General features: G+C 45.5%; 1 protein-coding gene and 1 long non-coding RNA gene across 4 annotated transcripts in view; one reads left to right on the top strand and one right to left on the bottom strand.

Moving 5' to 3' along the window:
- The window catches only part of FLVCR2 (FLVCR choline and putative heme transporter 2), a 68,206-nt gene that overhangs the window by 9,302 nt on the left and 43,232 nt on the right, over nucleotides 1-15,672 (bottom strand). For all 3 annotated transcript variants that reach the window (XR_008659402.2, XR_008659403.2, XM_055288730.2), the window contains exons 3-5: nucleotides 13,583-13,723; nucleotides 4,720-4,787; nucleotides 3,398-3,501 (exon numbers count right to left, since the gene is read on the bottom strand). Coding sequence is in view for 1 of the 3 variants with exons in the window: in XM_055288730.2 (XP_055144705.1) it covers nucleotides 3,398-3,501; nucleotides 4,720-4,787; nucleotides 13,583-13,723 (313 nt within the window). In the remaining 2 variants the exon portion in view is untranslated. The remainder of the gene's footprint in view (nucleotides 1-3,397; nucleotides 3,502-4,719; nucleotides 4,788-13,582; nucleotides 13,724-15,672) is intronic.
- LOC134737310 (uncharacterized) lies at nucleotides 2,897-12,534 on the top strand. Its single transcript, XR_010122076.1, has 3 exons — nucleotides 2,897-3,591; nucleotides 9,137-11,439; nucleotides 11,738-12,534. It is a non-coding gene; the product is annotated as an uncharacterized lncRNA (long non-coding RNA).

Below are 15,672 nucleotides of genomic sequence, written 5' to 3' on the forward strand. Positions count from 1 at the left end.
CACAGGCTGGGGTGCAGTGGCGTGATCTCAGCTCACTGCAACCTCCACCTCCCGGGTTCAAGCGATTCTTCTGCCTCAGCCTCCCAAGTAGCTGAGATTACAGGCATGTGCCACCATGCCTGGCTAATTTTTTGTATTTCTAGTAGAGATGGGGTTTCGCCATGTTGGCCAGGCTGGTCTCGAACTCCTGACCTCAGGTGATCTGCCCGCCTCGGCCTACCAAAGTGTTCGAATTAGAGGCGTGAGCCACTGCGCCTGGCCCAGCAAAGCTTTTTCTGTTGAGTCTGAACTACTCTACTCCAGAGAGCAGGAACTAAGAGAGAATATTCTCTCAGCCTGAACTGAGTGCTTGACTTCCAAAGCCAATGTGAGAAACCTTCTCTATCTTCGCCCACTCCCTGTTACATTTCCCTGTGTCGGTCCCCTCAGGAGTACCATCAGCAAGTCTTGGTTTCTATTTCAGGCTCACCCCTCCTGTGCCCCTCCAGCAGTTCTCTTCCCATGTTGCCCACCTAGGACTCTGCTGCAGCCCCAACTCCTGCAATTCGACCTGCATTTTTCTCCCTGCACTACCTAAGGCAAGGCACAGGCACTGCACATCCCTCTGCCCCCCTACCATGAACATCAGGGCTCAGATGATGAAAGCTTTAAAGCTTTTCTTGTCTTTCTTTCTTTCTTTTTTTGAGACGGAGTCTTGCTCTGTCGCCCAGGCTGGAGGGCAGTGGCTCGATCTTGGCTCACTGCAAGCTCCGCCTCCTGGGTTCGGCATTCTCCTGCCTCAGCCTCCCGAGCAGCTGGGACTACAAGCGCCCACCACCACGCCTGGCTAATGTTTTTTGTAGTTTGTTTAGTAGAGACAGGGTTTCACCGTGTTAGCCAGGATGGTCTCGATCTCCTGACGTCATGATCTGCCCGCCCCGGCCTCCCAAAGTGCTGGGATTACAGGCGTGAGCCACCGCACCCAGCCAAAATCTTTAAAGCTTTTTTTTACACATCACCCCTGAAGCCAGAATCATGGTGGAGGCACCAACCAGCACACTATGGTTGTGTCAAACTAAACCCTCCATCTCTTGAGAGCCAGATTCTGTGAAGCACTTCATATGCATTTATTATTTCAATTCAACCTTTACAAAAATCCTGTAAGAAATATCTGACGATTTCTCATTTTACCAATGAAGAAACTGAAGCTCAGGCCACTCAAGTTACTTGTCCAAAGTCACCAGCTGAATAAATGCAGAGCTGGGATGTGAACTCAGAGCTGGATTTGAAACCTGTGTCCCTTCTGCTACTGCACACAGGAATAACAATGCACTATGTGGTTGCATCTTTGGAAAAGCTCAAGGTCAGAGTCTCCAAAGGATGCTGCTCCCACCTCGTGCTTCAAAGCAGCTGCTAAGGGTAGAGGAGCTTCCTCCTCCCTTCACGCTCCTCCCTCACACTCTTCCCACCAACTCTGCTGAAAGCAACATCATAGACGCCAGTCTTGCCCAATGATCCCACAAGCTCACCAGGATGAAGCTTTAACCATAGCTTCATCCTAAACCACTGACCAGTTTAGAAAAACTATTTGTAGTCCCAGCCTGAGATAAACAGACCTCACCACCCAATTTCCAACCTGCAAACAAAACTAGACAAATCTGGGAGCCTTAGAGTGACGAGGACTGGCTCCGAAATGATGGGATCACAGAGCTCTCGTCCCACTGGGAGTTGCCCTTTCTCTGCCTGGGTAGTGGCACAGGGAGAAAAATATCTTGTGCTGACCACTGGATTTAGACATCACGTGATGCTAGGAACTGGTGACATCTAGGTTCTGAAGAGGGCTGAGAAAGTGTCCTTCCCAGTCCTCTCATTATCTTTTCTAATTCATCTGAATCATCTGGCTGCCCATGTCCCAGCCCAGCCAGCATTCCAATCCCTCCCTCCTCCTGCCGCAGAGCAAGCCCTGGAAAAAGGGACACTGCTATTCAGTGGTTTGGGGATGGCCAGTCCTCACTGCTCTTGTGTCTGGCTAAAGCAAGCAACTAACAGATGGCAGCGATGAGATGGCGGCCAAGCCCCGCCAGCAGTAATTAAGCCGAGCCAGGCTCCTCGTCGCCACCTCCCTAGGGATGGTCTCAATTGGCCTTTGATTAGGGCAGCCAGAATGAGACCTGGTCTGACCAGAGCCTCACAGAAGCGGGTTTGTGTGGCAGAGAACAGGTCTGCCACTGTCTGTTGCCTGCAGACACTGGGAACTTTGGAGGCCTTGACAGAGCAGCTGGGGACACTGCTCTGCCCCAGTACAGTACAGCCCAGCAGCTGCCCCGCCAGCCAGTGCTAACTGAGTACCCAGTGAACGGGGAGCACTGGAAAATCACAAGGGAAGGATGTTGGGCTGCTGTTCGCCAGAGGATTTTCTCCAAGGCCAGCTGCTGAATGGAGACACCCAGGCTGCTTTCTACAAATGCAGATTCTTCTGCTGATTTGGCATCCATGGGGCGGGTAGTGGCCTGGCATTCACTAAAAACTTTTAATTTTTTTTTACCCATGTGCACACCGATAAAACTTTTTCTTTTCTTTTTTTTCTTGAGCCAGGCTGGAGTGCAGTGGCGTGAACTCAGTTCACAGCAACCTCCACCTCCTGGGTCAAGTGATCCTTCTACCTCAGCCTCCCAAGTAGCTGGGACTTCAGGTGTGTGCCACTATGTCTAGCTAATTTTTGTATTTTTTGTAGAGATGGGGTTTCACCATGTTGCCCAGGCTGGTTTTGAGCTCCTAGACTCAAGAAATCCTCCTGCCTCGGCCTCCCAAAGTGCTGGGATTACAGATGTGAGTCACTGCGCCCAGCCTGATAAAACCTTTTAAAATAGCTCCAGGCTCTTAGAAGTGCACTGGGCTTTCAGGTCCAAAGTATGTTACAATATTTACCAGCAAGGTATTAATAATTAGAAAATAATATACACTGCAAACTGGAGAAAGCTCAGAGCACCTTGGTTAACCCCATGGGGTCCACAAGGTGCCATGAGAACAGGGCAGTGAAATCACCTCCTCCTCATCTCCACTCTTTGGGGTTTCCACAAACTTTGCACTGCTGAGATTTTTTTTTCCCATTCATTTTCATTTCTCCCTCCTCTGCCACTTTCGCAAAGATACTTAGAGAGTGGGGATGGGGAAGAGGACTATGCTAGGCCTTCAAGTCCAGTAGCTCTCATCTTCCTAAGATCCTGTGGGGATCTTAAGAAGGGAATAGCTTCCCTCATTTGATAAATGAGGAAACTGAGGCTCAGAGAAGTCAAACTTGAATGACCTGCTTGGCCACTAGGATCTCCAAACGATGACTTGGAGTCATGTTGCTTATGAATATGTCATTTCAAAAAACAGGTCCCCAATTCTCAGTCCAAGAGGATGAGTCACTTACTTGTAGGTTTTGGACCTATCCAGCCAGATTCCTGAGATCACAGCCCCAAGCATTCCTGCAATGACGATCGTCAGGCCAATTCTTCCAGCATTCACTTCTTCCCCCTGGGGAAACCATAGCCCCAAAGATCACCCAGCGATGGGACAAGACCCGGGACAGAGCACAGTCACCATGGGGTGAAGGAACAAAGACAGGTAACTCAGCCTCCATCAGAGTTAATATTCAGAATGTATCAGGACAAGATGGACTGTAAGAAGATGGCCTAGGAGAAAATTCTAGAATAACTACTCCTCCCAACAATATAACCCTGACTGTGTGTGCATGATATTGGATGCTGGAGTACAAGGATGAACCAAATCTGTTCTTAGAACTACTTTTAGGCAAATTTTTTTAAAAATGTAAACCTCACAGCAACTCTTCTATCTTATCTGTCATTAATTCCATTTCACAGATGGGGAATTTAAAATGTATATGTTAAAATTTCCATTCTTACGTTTTTTTGAACTATCAATGCCAAGAGAAATGGAAAGATAATCGTTATATATTTTTGAGTGCTTACTATAAGCCAGGCACCATGCCTAAGGTTTTATATCATTATCTCATTTACTCCCTTCCATTCCCCATCATAAGGTTAGGAGTCAGTCTTCTCCATTTTGCAGATGAAGAAACAGGCACAATGAGATTAACCTACTAGCCCAAGGTCACAAGGCATATGTTAAGTGCAAAGCTAGGATCTGAACTCAGGCCTTTGAACTCCAAAACTAGGACACTTAGCCACATAGCCTACCACTTCCGCAAGTGTGAGGGCCTAGTCCTTTCAAAAGAGGGTTGGATCTCTGTATTCCTGACTCCAGGCCACTCAGTATTCCATTCCCAGCATCCAGCCCAGCCCTCATGGGCTCTGGAAACATTTAAATTCAGAAATATTTTATATATATATTTGCCAACAGTGTTGCCAGGCACTATGCTGTATAATAAATACATGTATCATATATAATTATGCATACATACACAAGTGTCATTATTTACTATCTGATCCTAAAAAGAATCTTGCAAGAAGTAATTATGCTTCTTTTGCAGAAAAAAGAAATGAGAGCTCAGAAACACTAACTAGCTTGTCACACTGTCAAATCATCACACAGTTTAGTACCACCAAAGCTAGGGTTGAGATCTAAGGCCATCTCCCGCCAAATCCCATAAGCATACCACCATATCACACTACCTAGAATGGGGGGGAATGAAGACTTAACCGTCATCCCAGGTCCTGCCAAGACAGAAACTATATCATCTTGAGGCCCAACATGCTTAGGGAACTCCCTTACCGGGTAGTGCCAGATCACCATGCGATTCAGCAGAGTGGACAAGGCATAAAAAGCACCAGCATTCAGACCTGAAGGAGGGAGCGAGAAATATAACATTAGGGTCAGCTTTCTTCTGGGGCCATTGCTAACTTCTCCCCCAGCATTTGGGGGGTGGGCAGAAATCCTCATCTCACTGCCACTCTGAGCAGTATCCTCAGAGAAGAAAACTCCAGGGAGGTCTGAGGCTACTCTGCAGTTTTCTCAAAGAAATACTTCAAAACAACCGAAAGTAACCATTTAACCTTCCCTTAGCCACACACTGTTGCTCTCTGATCCCTTTAATTTGCCCTGGAAAATAGACTCTGTTGAGTATTACTCCCAGGGCAGAGTCATCTACATTCTTCTAAAGTGTTGGGTAGATCTAAGGGGTGGTCAGTAGGAGTCCTGGACACCCTCCTCCTCCTGATGACCCTGCCCCTTCTTGAGGCTGCTCCAGACCTCTGACCTCTGACACCACTCCCTCTGCAGGTGATTTCTCTCCTCTTTCTCCATTCCTCCTCCAACTTTCTTTGCTGATTCAATGTCACACACAATCTATTACATGGAACTAGAAGCGATCCTAAAGAGCATTCAGTTGACTCTCCTACTTTACCAACTCATTCACCAAAGGAGCACCTAGAATATGCTGTGAAAGGCTGTATCTTTAGCGAGTAAGGTCCTTTGTCCAAAGCCATACAGCAAGTGAGTAGCTGAGACTGGAACTGACCCAAAGGAGAAAAGGCCTGCTGGCCTCCCTTCAATGGTGATGATGAGGATGACAATGGCGGCTGCACATACCGATGGATTAGACACTTTATAACAACTCTAGAAAGCAGGTAGTATTATCATCACCATTTTAGAGATAATAAAGATGCACACAGAGTTAAAATAACAAATACTGCCACTCCATAATGCCCGCCGGGGGTCTTTCTAACTTTAACTAAGCATTGAGGCTCACAAGACTACTACCGGCACACTCCATATTAGATTTACTTGGAAGGGTGTAAGTCAGGACACATAGCTTGTGGGCAGGGCAGCCTCAGGAGTTCCTCTTCAATGGAACCAATCCATAGAACCCCAGTTCATATAGCCTTCCGGAAACTACTGTCTTTCAGATGATGGCTAAGGTGCAAGGGAAGGTGGGTATGGCAACCATCCTGGCTTAATGCTCACAAGTGCCACTATTACTTGTAACAATTCCGTAGGGGTAGCTTCCAGGGGCCCCATAAGTGACAGGCCAGTGAAAAGAGTCATTGTACTCAGAGAAGCACAAAGAATGGCTTCCCACAAGAATGAATAGGTCTCTCTGTCCATTTGTATCACCAGAGGACATTTTTATCATAAGCAATGTTGCCTAAAGGTAGTTGACATACTCCCTTTATCAGGTTCCCAGGGGGTAAAAGATACAAAGTTAAGCAAAGGTCAAATTATCTTGCAAAATGGGAAATAATTTGCTTTGCAATCACATAGGTATTAAGTGACAGAGCTGGATTTGAACTCAGGCCCTGTGGCTCCAGATTTCTTGATCTTAATCACTCTGCTTTACATCCTCACAAAGCTGATTATTGAATCAGATTTTCCCAGCTCAGGTCATGAACAATTTCCTCATGTCCCAGCCTCTCCCAGCAGTTCACCCCAGGGATGCAACAAGGTTGGGCTCAATGCAGTCTCCTGAGCAGCACAGAGCCACAGTGGGCCAACAAACCCAGACATGTCCCCGAACGTCACTACAACTGACAGGCTGATGGTTGCAATGATCATGAGGCTCTCAGCAACATCTCATTCAAGCAGCATTCCCATCTAACCTTCATAGCACATACTCAGCCACTTAGAAAGTCCATTTCCGAGTCAAGAGGTCCCATAAGGAGACATTCCTGAAAAGTGAGTCGGAGTGTGGGAAGGAGAAGAAAGAAAATAGTCTCCTCCCCTCTTCCCATTCATTCCTCCCACTCCTCTCTAAGCCTCTTGCCTGCCCTAGCCTGACACTGCAAAGGGCAAGGAATGTTCCAACTCAGGCTTAGCTTCAGGGGAACAGCTGCTCTCCTAACTGGGATGAGCCAAGGAGGGCAGAATCCACAGAAAAAGAAAGGAAATTATCCAGAAGGACTGGGAGCAAAAAAAAAAATACACCAGTGCTCACTGGTCCTGATAAAGGCCTGGGGAACAGAGTCCTGAACAGGTTGACCCATATTGCTGAAGCTGAGTGGTTTTTCTGGGGCTCAATGGTTTAGTGAAATAGTTTCCAAAGTGTGGTCTCTGTTCCACCCCAGATCTACTGCAGCAGAAACTCTGGGAGTGAGGCCCCCGGCAATCTGCATTTGAACAAGCCTCCCAGGTGATTCTGATCGTGCTCCAGGTGGAAACACTGGCTCCCTAGAGCAGTGTGGTTAACAAACAGCCATCCCTGCTCCAGGCCAGACAGGAGACTGAATTGGGGCTAAAGGGCAGCGGGAGGGAAGGAAGAGCAGGGGTTCATCCTGGAAGGCTGCCAATCTGTTCCACTGTATCTGCAACCCCACCTTAGAGGAATCAGGAGCTTATGTATATTTTCTGAATCCATCTTTGGTCTAGATGTCCCACACCATATTGTCAAAGGTTGCCAGACGCAGTTAACCACCGTAAGTCCACTCTACTGCCCAAATAAAGGGGTTGGGCATGCCACACAGAAGGGCAAGAATGAAATGCATGCTCCTTCCTGCATGAGTACCCCTTACAGGAGTACAGATGACTGCATTCTATTCAGGTCTGATCATCCTCAGCAAGGTGAGACTGCTGGGCCAGGGAAGAGAAAATGTGATCTTCCCTGAAAGGCCTGGTCATTCCTGGAATCAGTCACCTGGGAGTAGTGCCACTTACTGAGGAGGCAGGCAGGACTCTGTCATCATTCTGAGTCTCTTTCTCTCCTTTGTCAAAAACAATTTTTTTCTTTGTAAAAAATTTTTTGGGGTCTCACTATGTTTACCAGGCTGGTCTTGAATTCCTGACCTCAAACTATCCTCCCACTTTGGCCACCCAAAGCGCTGGGATTACAGGTGTGAGCCATTAAGCCCAGCCAATAACAATTTTATTCAAACTGTGTTCCAGTGACTACTGACATTAGAATTCCTTAAAGTTTAAAACTGCAGATTTTGAGGCCCTACCAAAGACTACTGAATCAGAATCTCTTGGAATGGGGCCCAGGAATCTGCATCTTTAGCAACTACAACAATAAAACCCCAATGCACTAGTTAAAATGTCTGGAATTTGAGAATACACGGCCTTCAAGATACAAAAGATCAGGGACCAGACCCAGGCTCCCAGGTGGTGGGGTTTACATGGAGGCAGCTGGGATGGGAAGAGGCTTCAAGACCCATCACACAGCTACCTCAGAGGTTCTCAACTCTGCTGCAAGTCAGAATTATCTGGAATGCTGGTAGAAAGCAGATTCCTAGGCCCCAACCCAGACTTTCTGAATTTGAATTTCCAGAAATCTATGCACACATTCAATCAAGCACCCCAGGGGGTCCTATCCTCAGGGAAGTCTGGGAAACACTGACCCCAGATCGCATCTTTGGGTTTTGGTTATTCTGCATTTCCCTTTAGTCCTTTTTTTTTAAAGGGCCAGCTTGACCTCGGCAAAGCTCCTGGGAATCCAGAGAAGGATTTTATGCCCACTCCTCAGCCAGGATTTTAGAGGCGGCATGAAGCCCCCTCCCTAGGCCCATGTAGGTGGAACAATGATAAAGTGCTGAGAGTCCCAAGGGAAGGTGAACCTTGGGATACACAAGTTGAGGCTCCGAGTTCAGATGCCAGAGGCACTGGAAGTTTATTCAGAAGCATGAATAATCTTGCTGGCAGCAAGGCTGGGGCATAACTATGGAAAAAGTATGCCCTTTGAGTATGCCATTTTCTAGAAGAGAAGCCTTTTCAACAATTCTTCTCAACAGGGCAGTTGTTATGCCATTGATCATGAGACATTAGAGGAGGCCATGTGAATGCAAGACCCAGAAACACAAAGAGAAGGTAGCCAGAGGAAGGTTCCTTTCTCCATCCCACCCTACCCTACTGTGAAACACACCAAAGACACTGGCAGACAGGTGGAATTTCTGGTTCCCCGAGTCTTCCCGCATTGCCAAAGTTGAAGGACAGAGGGAGGGTGTTTTACTGGCAGTTTCTTACTGATATGATATTTCAGCAACATCAAGCACGAGCTCAACCCCTGCACATCTTCCCCTCTAAACTGAATTGCCAGATTTTGAAAAAAAATAGTAAATAAATACATTTAAAATAAATAATAGTTCTTAGTATAAATATGCCACAAATATCGCATAAGACATATTTATATTAAAAGTATTTGTTGTTTATCTGAAATTCAAATTAACTGATGGTCTTTATTTTATCTCTCAACCCTACCTCTAAGAGTGCAGCCAGAAGTCTAGGGAAAAGCCAGCAACACTTGGACCCTCGATTTCCTCCAAGGCCTTCAATTATCGCTGCACCTCAGTTCTGGGCAGTTGACTCATCAGCTGGGAGAACCACTTGAAAAGCCACTACAAATACAATACCATCAGCTGCAGGACAGTTACTCCTCCTTTTAGTGAAATCTGGTTTGGACCAAAGAAGCAACGCTGGAAATCAGTAAGTTTACCAGTGCAATAGCATTGGCAATAGCACTGGCAATGGCAGACTGGCAGTCTGGAGGCATGCCATGTCTTTATTCTCAACTGCATTAAAAGCTTTCACTTCCATTCAGAACACTCCAATGGGAAGTAAGTATCATTACTGTTTTCTAGTGGGGGTGGAGAGTATTAAAGAGATGAAGGATGGGCAGCACAGATGGATGAAGGTGGTACACTCTGTATCTGGCAGAGCTGACACCAAAACCCAGACCTCCCATTTCTTATGATCCAACTCTGAACTTACGAGTCCAGCACTCAAGGCTCTTAACCCAAGACATGTCCACCCATGTCCAATACGTGTGCCTGTGAAATGCTGTTGCCTGCTTAATTCCCAGCCACATGCTCTTTAAATGCATATAATTCAGAGCTAAATATGAACACTACATGTACAATGTAAAAAGTATGAACCATTTTGTTCTTCAAAGTCCAATCTGAAACTGCAAGGGGATTAGGAGGACTGGGGTAATTCTGGAAGATTTCAAAGCATCTAGTTGAATCGATAGAGGGCATTTTAGAAAATTGTTTTTGTTGGGAGGCCAAGGCGGGCACATCACCTGAGGTCAGGAGTTCAAGACCAGCCTGGTCAACATGGTGAAACCCTGTCTCTACTAAAAACACAAAAATTCCCTGGGTGTGGTGGTGGGTACCTGTAATCCCAGTTACTTGGGAGGCTGAGGCAGGAGAATTGCTCAAACCTGGAAGGTGGAGATTGCAGTGAGCCGAGATCATGCCACTGCACTCCAGCCTGGTGACAGAGTAAGACTCTGTTTAAAAAAAAAAAAAAATTGTTTTTGTTTTTGTTTGTTTTAATTTGGAACAAACACAGTAGGAAAAGAAAGCAAAGATTAACAGTTGGAGTAAGTGCCTATAGTTCTTGCCCTATGGCCAAGAAGCTAAAACTCTAGAGCCTCAGTTTCCTCATGTATAAAATGAAACAAAGGGCTTATGTCATGGGTTTGTTTTGAAAATTAAATGAGATAATGCATGTAAAGCAATTAACATGATTCCTCCATCAAAAAATTTTTCAAATCTGTGATTCAGTCTAAGAATCATTTTCTTTTTGGCAAAGAACCCCATATGGACATCATATTCTCCAGAGTTTCCTTTCAGCATTTTCAGCCAGCCTCTTGTTCACCCCAATTGTTATCCCCACTGCAGGCAGCTACAATGTTAAGCAGTGCCATTGATCGTTTTCAACAAATGCCCTGGCAATAGGGCTTTTCCCATGAGCAAACTCCAAGTCAGGTTAAATAACAACATGTCCTATGAATAGGGCTTTTCCGGGGACCTGCTAGGTAGGTCAAATAGTAATTCTCAGGGGTGGAGCTCCAAATCGACTTTGCTCCCTCCAATGGCTATGAGACAGTTGGTTTTCACAGCTCCATGGCTGTGAGGCTGCTGGATGTCACAGCCCCATGGCTGCAAGGCTGTAGTAGTCAAGGCTACTTGCAGAGCCTGGAAGAAGGGGCTTGGAATAGGGCAAGTGAAAACACAAGGCCCACTGTTCTTACTGATATTTAGCCATTTCTCTTGAATAAATGCTGCTTGGATTGTTGCAAGCCATTTGTTAAAAGTTCTGAAAAAATTCATTTTTATATTTTTTGTCATTGTTCTTGTTTCTATAGAGGAGCGGATTTTCTAAGGTCCTTACTCCACCATTCAAGAAGTGCTTTCCTATTTATTTCCTGGGTTATCATTTAATCAAATAGATAAGGAAAAGTGTCCAGAAGTACAGGATTAAAACTACTCTGTCAGATTAAAGACCATATAAGCAACCAGCCATGTGAGAGGAAGGAGGAGTAGCTTTGCTCCCCACAGCATGGCCTAGGCTTGAGCCCCTCGATGACCAGGAGCAACAATGTTTCTGGTATATTTTGTCTCTGTTTCTTGTTCTCATGAGTCAGTGACCTGGCCCTAACACCAACAACCTCCAGCACTGAGGACCACAGCCTTCGGAATGGGACCATTGCCCAGTTATCACCACTGTCACCATTTTCAGCCATAGAAAATATTTATGAAGCACTCATCTGCCCTAGAATCCCAGGTAGGCCTCAAATATCCTCTTGTTAGATACAACAAGGTTTATGGTTGTCAGAGGTCAATGCACTCATGATGTCCAACTCTAGCGAAAGTAAAAGCTCTTAGAGTCATGGAATCCTGAGTCTAGAAGGGCCCCCAAAGGCCATCTGGTTTCACTATCCAACTTTAGCCTGAGATCCCCTACAACATTCCCACCAAGTGGTTAGTCCCATCTATGCTTGAATAACTCCCAGTGATAGGGAACTTGTAACTTCCTTAAGTGGACTTCTCTAAGCATTGGAAACTTTGTCTTTATTTTGCAGATGAATGGGGAGACATACTCAGAGAATTGAGAAACCTGAGGAAATGAGGAACAGAGGACCAAGATCTTGAAGACGAACCTGGTCATCTACAGCTATTCCAGATGAAAGGTCACCTAATTTCTATGTATGCCTGAAAAACAGGATTGCCCCTCTACCAGGATGAAGCCACCTCTTATCTAGTGTTTCAGCAGATAAACATTTTAGTTGAGATAAAATGTATTGATGAGCCTAAAATGAAACTCTGGCACAATTCTAGGAAGGAACATCAGCAATTACAGAACAGGCATTAAGAATGCAAATTTTGGCTGGGTGCGGTGGCTCATGTCTGTAATCCCAGCACTTTGGGAGGCCGAGGTGGGTGGATCACCTGAGGCCAGGAGTTTGAGACCAGCCTGGCCAACATGACAAAACCCCGGCTCTACTAAAAATACAAAAATTAGCCAGGCATGGTGGCATATGCCTGTAATCGCAGCTACTCGGGAGGCTGAGGCAGAAGAATTGCTTGAGCCAGGGAGGCGGAGGATGCAGTGAGCCAAGATCGCACCACTGCACTCCAGCATGGGCAAAAAGAGGAAAACTCTGTCTCAAAAAAAAAAAAAAAAAAGAAAAAGGAAAAAGAATGAGACTTTGGAGTTAGACAAACTTGTATTTGAACTCTGGCTCTGCCACTTGAAAGTTGTGTGACCTTGGGCTAGTTATTTGGCCACTTTGAGTTTAGTTTCCTCATCTGTTAAATAGGGATAATTTTAGTACCAACATCACATAGGTGTACTGGAAGTTAAATAAAATCAGATATGAAAAGCACCTGGCACATAGTAAGCACTATTGTTATAAAACAATAGCTTTTGAGTCTATAGGCAACATGAAGCCATTGCCAACTGGGGTTTCACTAAGAATAAGTCATGTCAAAACCAATTTCATTTCTTTGTTTCATATGGTTACTATACATGTCACAGATTTGCTAACTGTTAGTTTTAATCAAACTTTAACTGGTGGATTAAATGACCAAATGTAGGCTGAATAGCAATAAAGGTGGGTAGATATGTAGCAGCTTGAACTAAGGGTACTGACTAATAGACTGGCATTCATCTGGAGGACACTCTTTAGTGGAGTGCCATGAGGTTCTGTCTTTGCCCTTGTTCAATCCAACAATCTTATTACAGCTTTGAAATAAGATACAGAAAACACCATGCTGGGAAAGAAAGCCAACACATTAGCATAAAGATTCCAATTTATCTTTCCAAGAGCCAAGCAAATGAAATGAAAGAGGGATGTTGTTGTGCATTCAGATAAAATAGAAGTCAATTACAGGATGAGGGAGGACTGGTTGAGGAGTGACTCATGTGACAAGACACATATATGCATGCATGCATTAATTAATTAACTAATTCAGTAACTACTGGAATAGTCACTCAAGGCCAGCCACTGCTGAGGAACTATAAAGATGAAAAACATAAATCCACACTCTTAGAGAGTTCAGTCTAATGGGGAAATAGGCCTGCAAAAAAAAATTTTTTTTTAATGACAGATGTTAAGATATACAAGGAATAGCATGGTAAGAGAGGGAAAGTTACCTACTACTGCTTTACAAAAGTGATACTGAGATGAGACTTGGAGAACCAACAGGCATTTGTCAGATAACCTGACATGGGAAGAAATTATTTCTAGGTAGACTTTACAACACATGCAAAGGCCCTTGGGCATAGCTGGGTCCTCTGGATTGACCCTAGACAACAACTTTACATGCACATTTGGGATTTAGAAAGAGTAATATATGAAGACACATCAGGCCTCTCATCTAACATTTCCAGTTCAAATGCATTCCTAGACACATTGACACCTTACCATAGGTGATGACAAGCAGCACAAAGTTGAGATTTTTGAAGAGCCGGGCGATGGAACCTAAGTACGAGGCATCAGGAGAGGTCAAGGCATAGCTCAGGGATTGGGCCCTGCTGGGGGGATATTTAGGTTTCTCCTTGAACACTGAAAGGAAAAAAACAGAGATGGCTGAAAATTTCCATGGTCCCACCCCAGAAGAGCTGGTTCCACATGAATGAAAGCTGCTCCATCATCTGAGAGGAGCTGAGACTCCCAAAGGAAATATTAATTCTTCAATTAAACCCTTAACAGCCCCACTCTTGAAGCTGCTTCTCATTGTCTGAGGCTGAGTGAATGGTCCTTTGATACTTTTTTTCTTTTTTTTTTGAGACGGAGTCTCGCTCTGTCACCCAAGCTGGAGTGCAGTGGCGCCATCTCGGCTTACTACAACCTCCACCTCCTGGGCTCAAGCAATTCTCCCATCTCAGCCTCCTGAGTAGCTGGGACTACAGGTGTATGCCACCACACCTGGCTAATTTTTTGTATTTTTCATAGAGACAGGGTTTTGCCATGTTGCCCAGGCTGGTCTCAAACTCCTGAGCTCAAGCAATTTGCATGCCTCGGCCCCCCAAAATGCTGGGATTACAGGCGTGAGCCACCGCACCCGGCCTGATTACTTTCTCCTTTTCTTTTCTTTTCTTTTATTTTTTTGAGACAAAGTCTCACTCTTTCGCCCAGGCTGGAGCGCAGTGGTGTGATCTTCGCTCACTGCAGCCTCCGCCTCGCGGGTTCAAGTGATTCTTGTGCCTCAGCCTCCTGAGTAGCTGGGACCACAGGCATACACCACCAATGCCTGGCTAATTTTTGTATTTTTAGTAGAGACGAGGTTTCACTATTTTGGCTTGGCTGGTCTGGAACTCCTGACCTCAAGTGATCCACCCACCCACCTTTGCCTCCCAAAGTGCTGAGATTACAGGAATGAGCCACCACACCCAGCCCTGATTATTATTATTTTTTAATGACCTCTGGAGAGCTGAAATCACTGGACCTCCCAGGCAGTGCTCAAAGATCAAGGAAACTCATAATAACCAGCAAATAACATACCACAGAGAACTGAAAAAACACACTAGCAACACATGATGGAAAAGCAGCAAAAGCTAAAGTTTTGGGATTGGTGAGCCCAGTTAATGGCTTAGCGCCACAGCTCCTCCCAAGGGGAAAGGGACTATGTTGCCCATGCTTAGCACAGAGCATGGCATGCAGCAGCTGATAAAAAAATCTAGGATCCATTCCTTGTTTCTCTAAGTCTGAATCAGACCTCTGCCTCTTGATAGAAACAAGAAGATTAACACATGCTTCTCCATTGGCTGTACTGATCGCCAGTCCATTTTCTAGAGGGCAGATCAGTTTAACTAGCCGTTTGGCTAAAGTGGTTCCCCTATTAAATCCAAATAAGTGGCCAGGAGTGGTGGCTCATGCCTCTAATCCCAGCACTTTGGGAAGCCAAGGCAGGCGGATCACTTGGGGTCGGAAGTTCAAGACTAGCCTGGCCAACATGGTGAAACAGCATGCCTACTAAAAATAGACATGGTAAAATACTGTGTCTACTAAAAATACAAAAATTAGCCAGGTGTGGTGGCATGCGCCTGTAGTGCCAGCTACTCGGGAGGCCGAAGCAGGAGAATCACTTGAACCCGGGAGGCAGAGGTTGTGGTGTGCCAAGGTTGCGCCACTGTACTCCAGCCTGGGCTACAGAATGAGACTCTGTATCAAAAGAAAGAGAAAAATTTCCAAATAAGCACCTTGTGGCCTCCTCTACACCCCAAAAGAATGCTCCTGAAAGGTCAGTAGATTGTCGCCACTTAGAGGAAGCCATGGAAATGAAGTTTACTCTCCCGGCAGATCAAAGGGGCCCTCCACCCAGAAAATGCCCTTGCACAGACTTCAGAGTCCTGCTTCCTCCTTCTCTAGAAATAGTGCTGGATACTATGGTTGGGAGCCTCTCATCCATGGTCTTGCCTCTTCACCTTCCCTTCAATTGGGGGAAAGAATGTGAGGCAAAAAGTTTGCTTATCTTTACATCAGCAGGTGTTGGCTTAAGGATTTGGCAACCA

Source organism: Symphalangus syndactylus, chromosome 8 (assembly GCF_028878055.3).
Source record: "Symphalangus syndactylus isolate Jambi chromosome 8, NHGRI_mSymSyn1-v2.1_pri, whole genome shotgun sequence".
Taxonomy (NCBI): Eukaryota; Metazoa; Chordata; class Mammalia; order Primates; family Hylobatidae; genus Symphalangus; species Symphalangus syndactylus.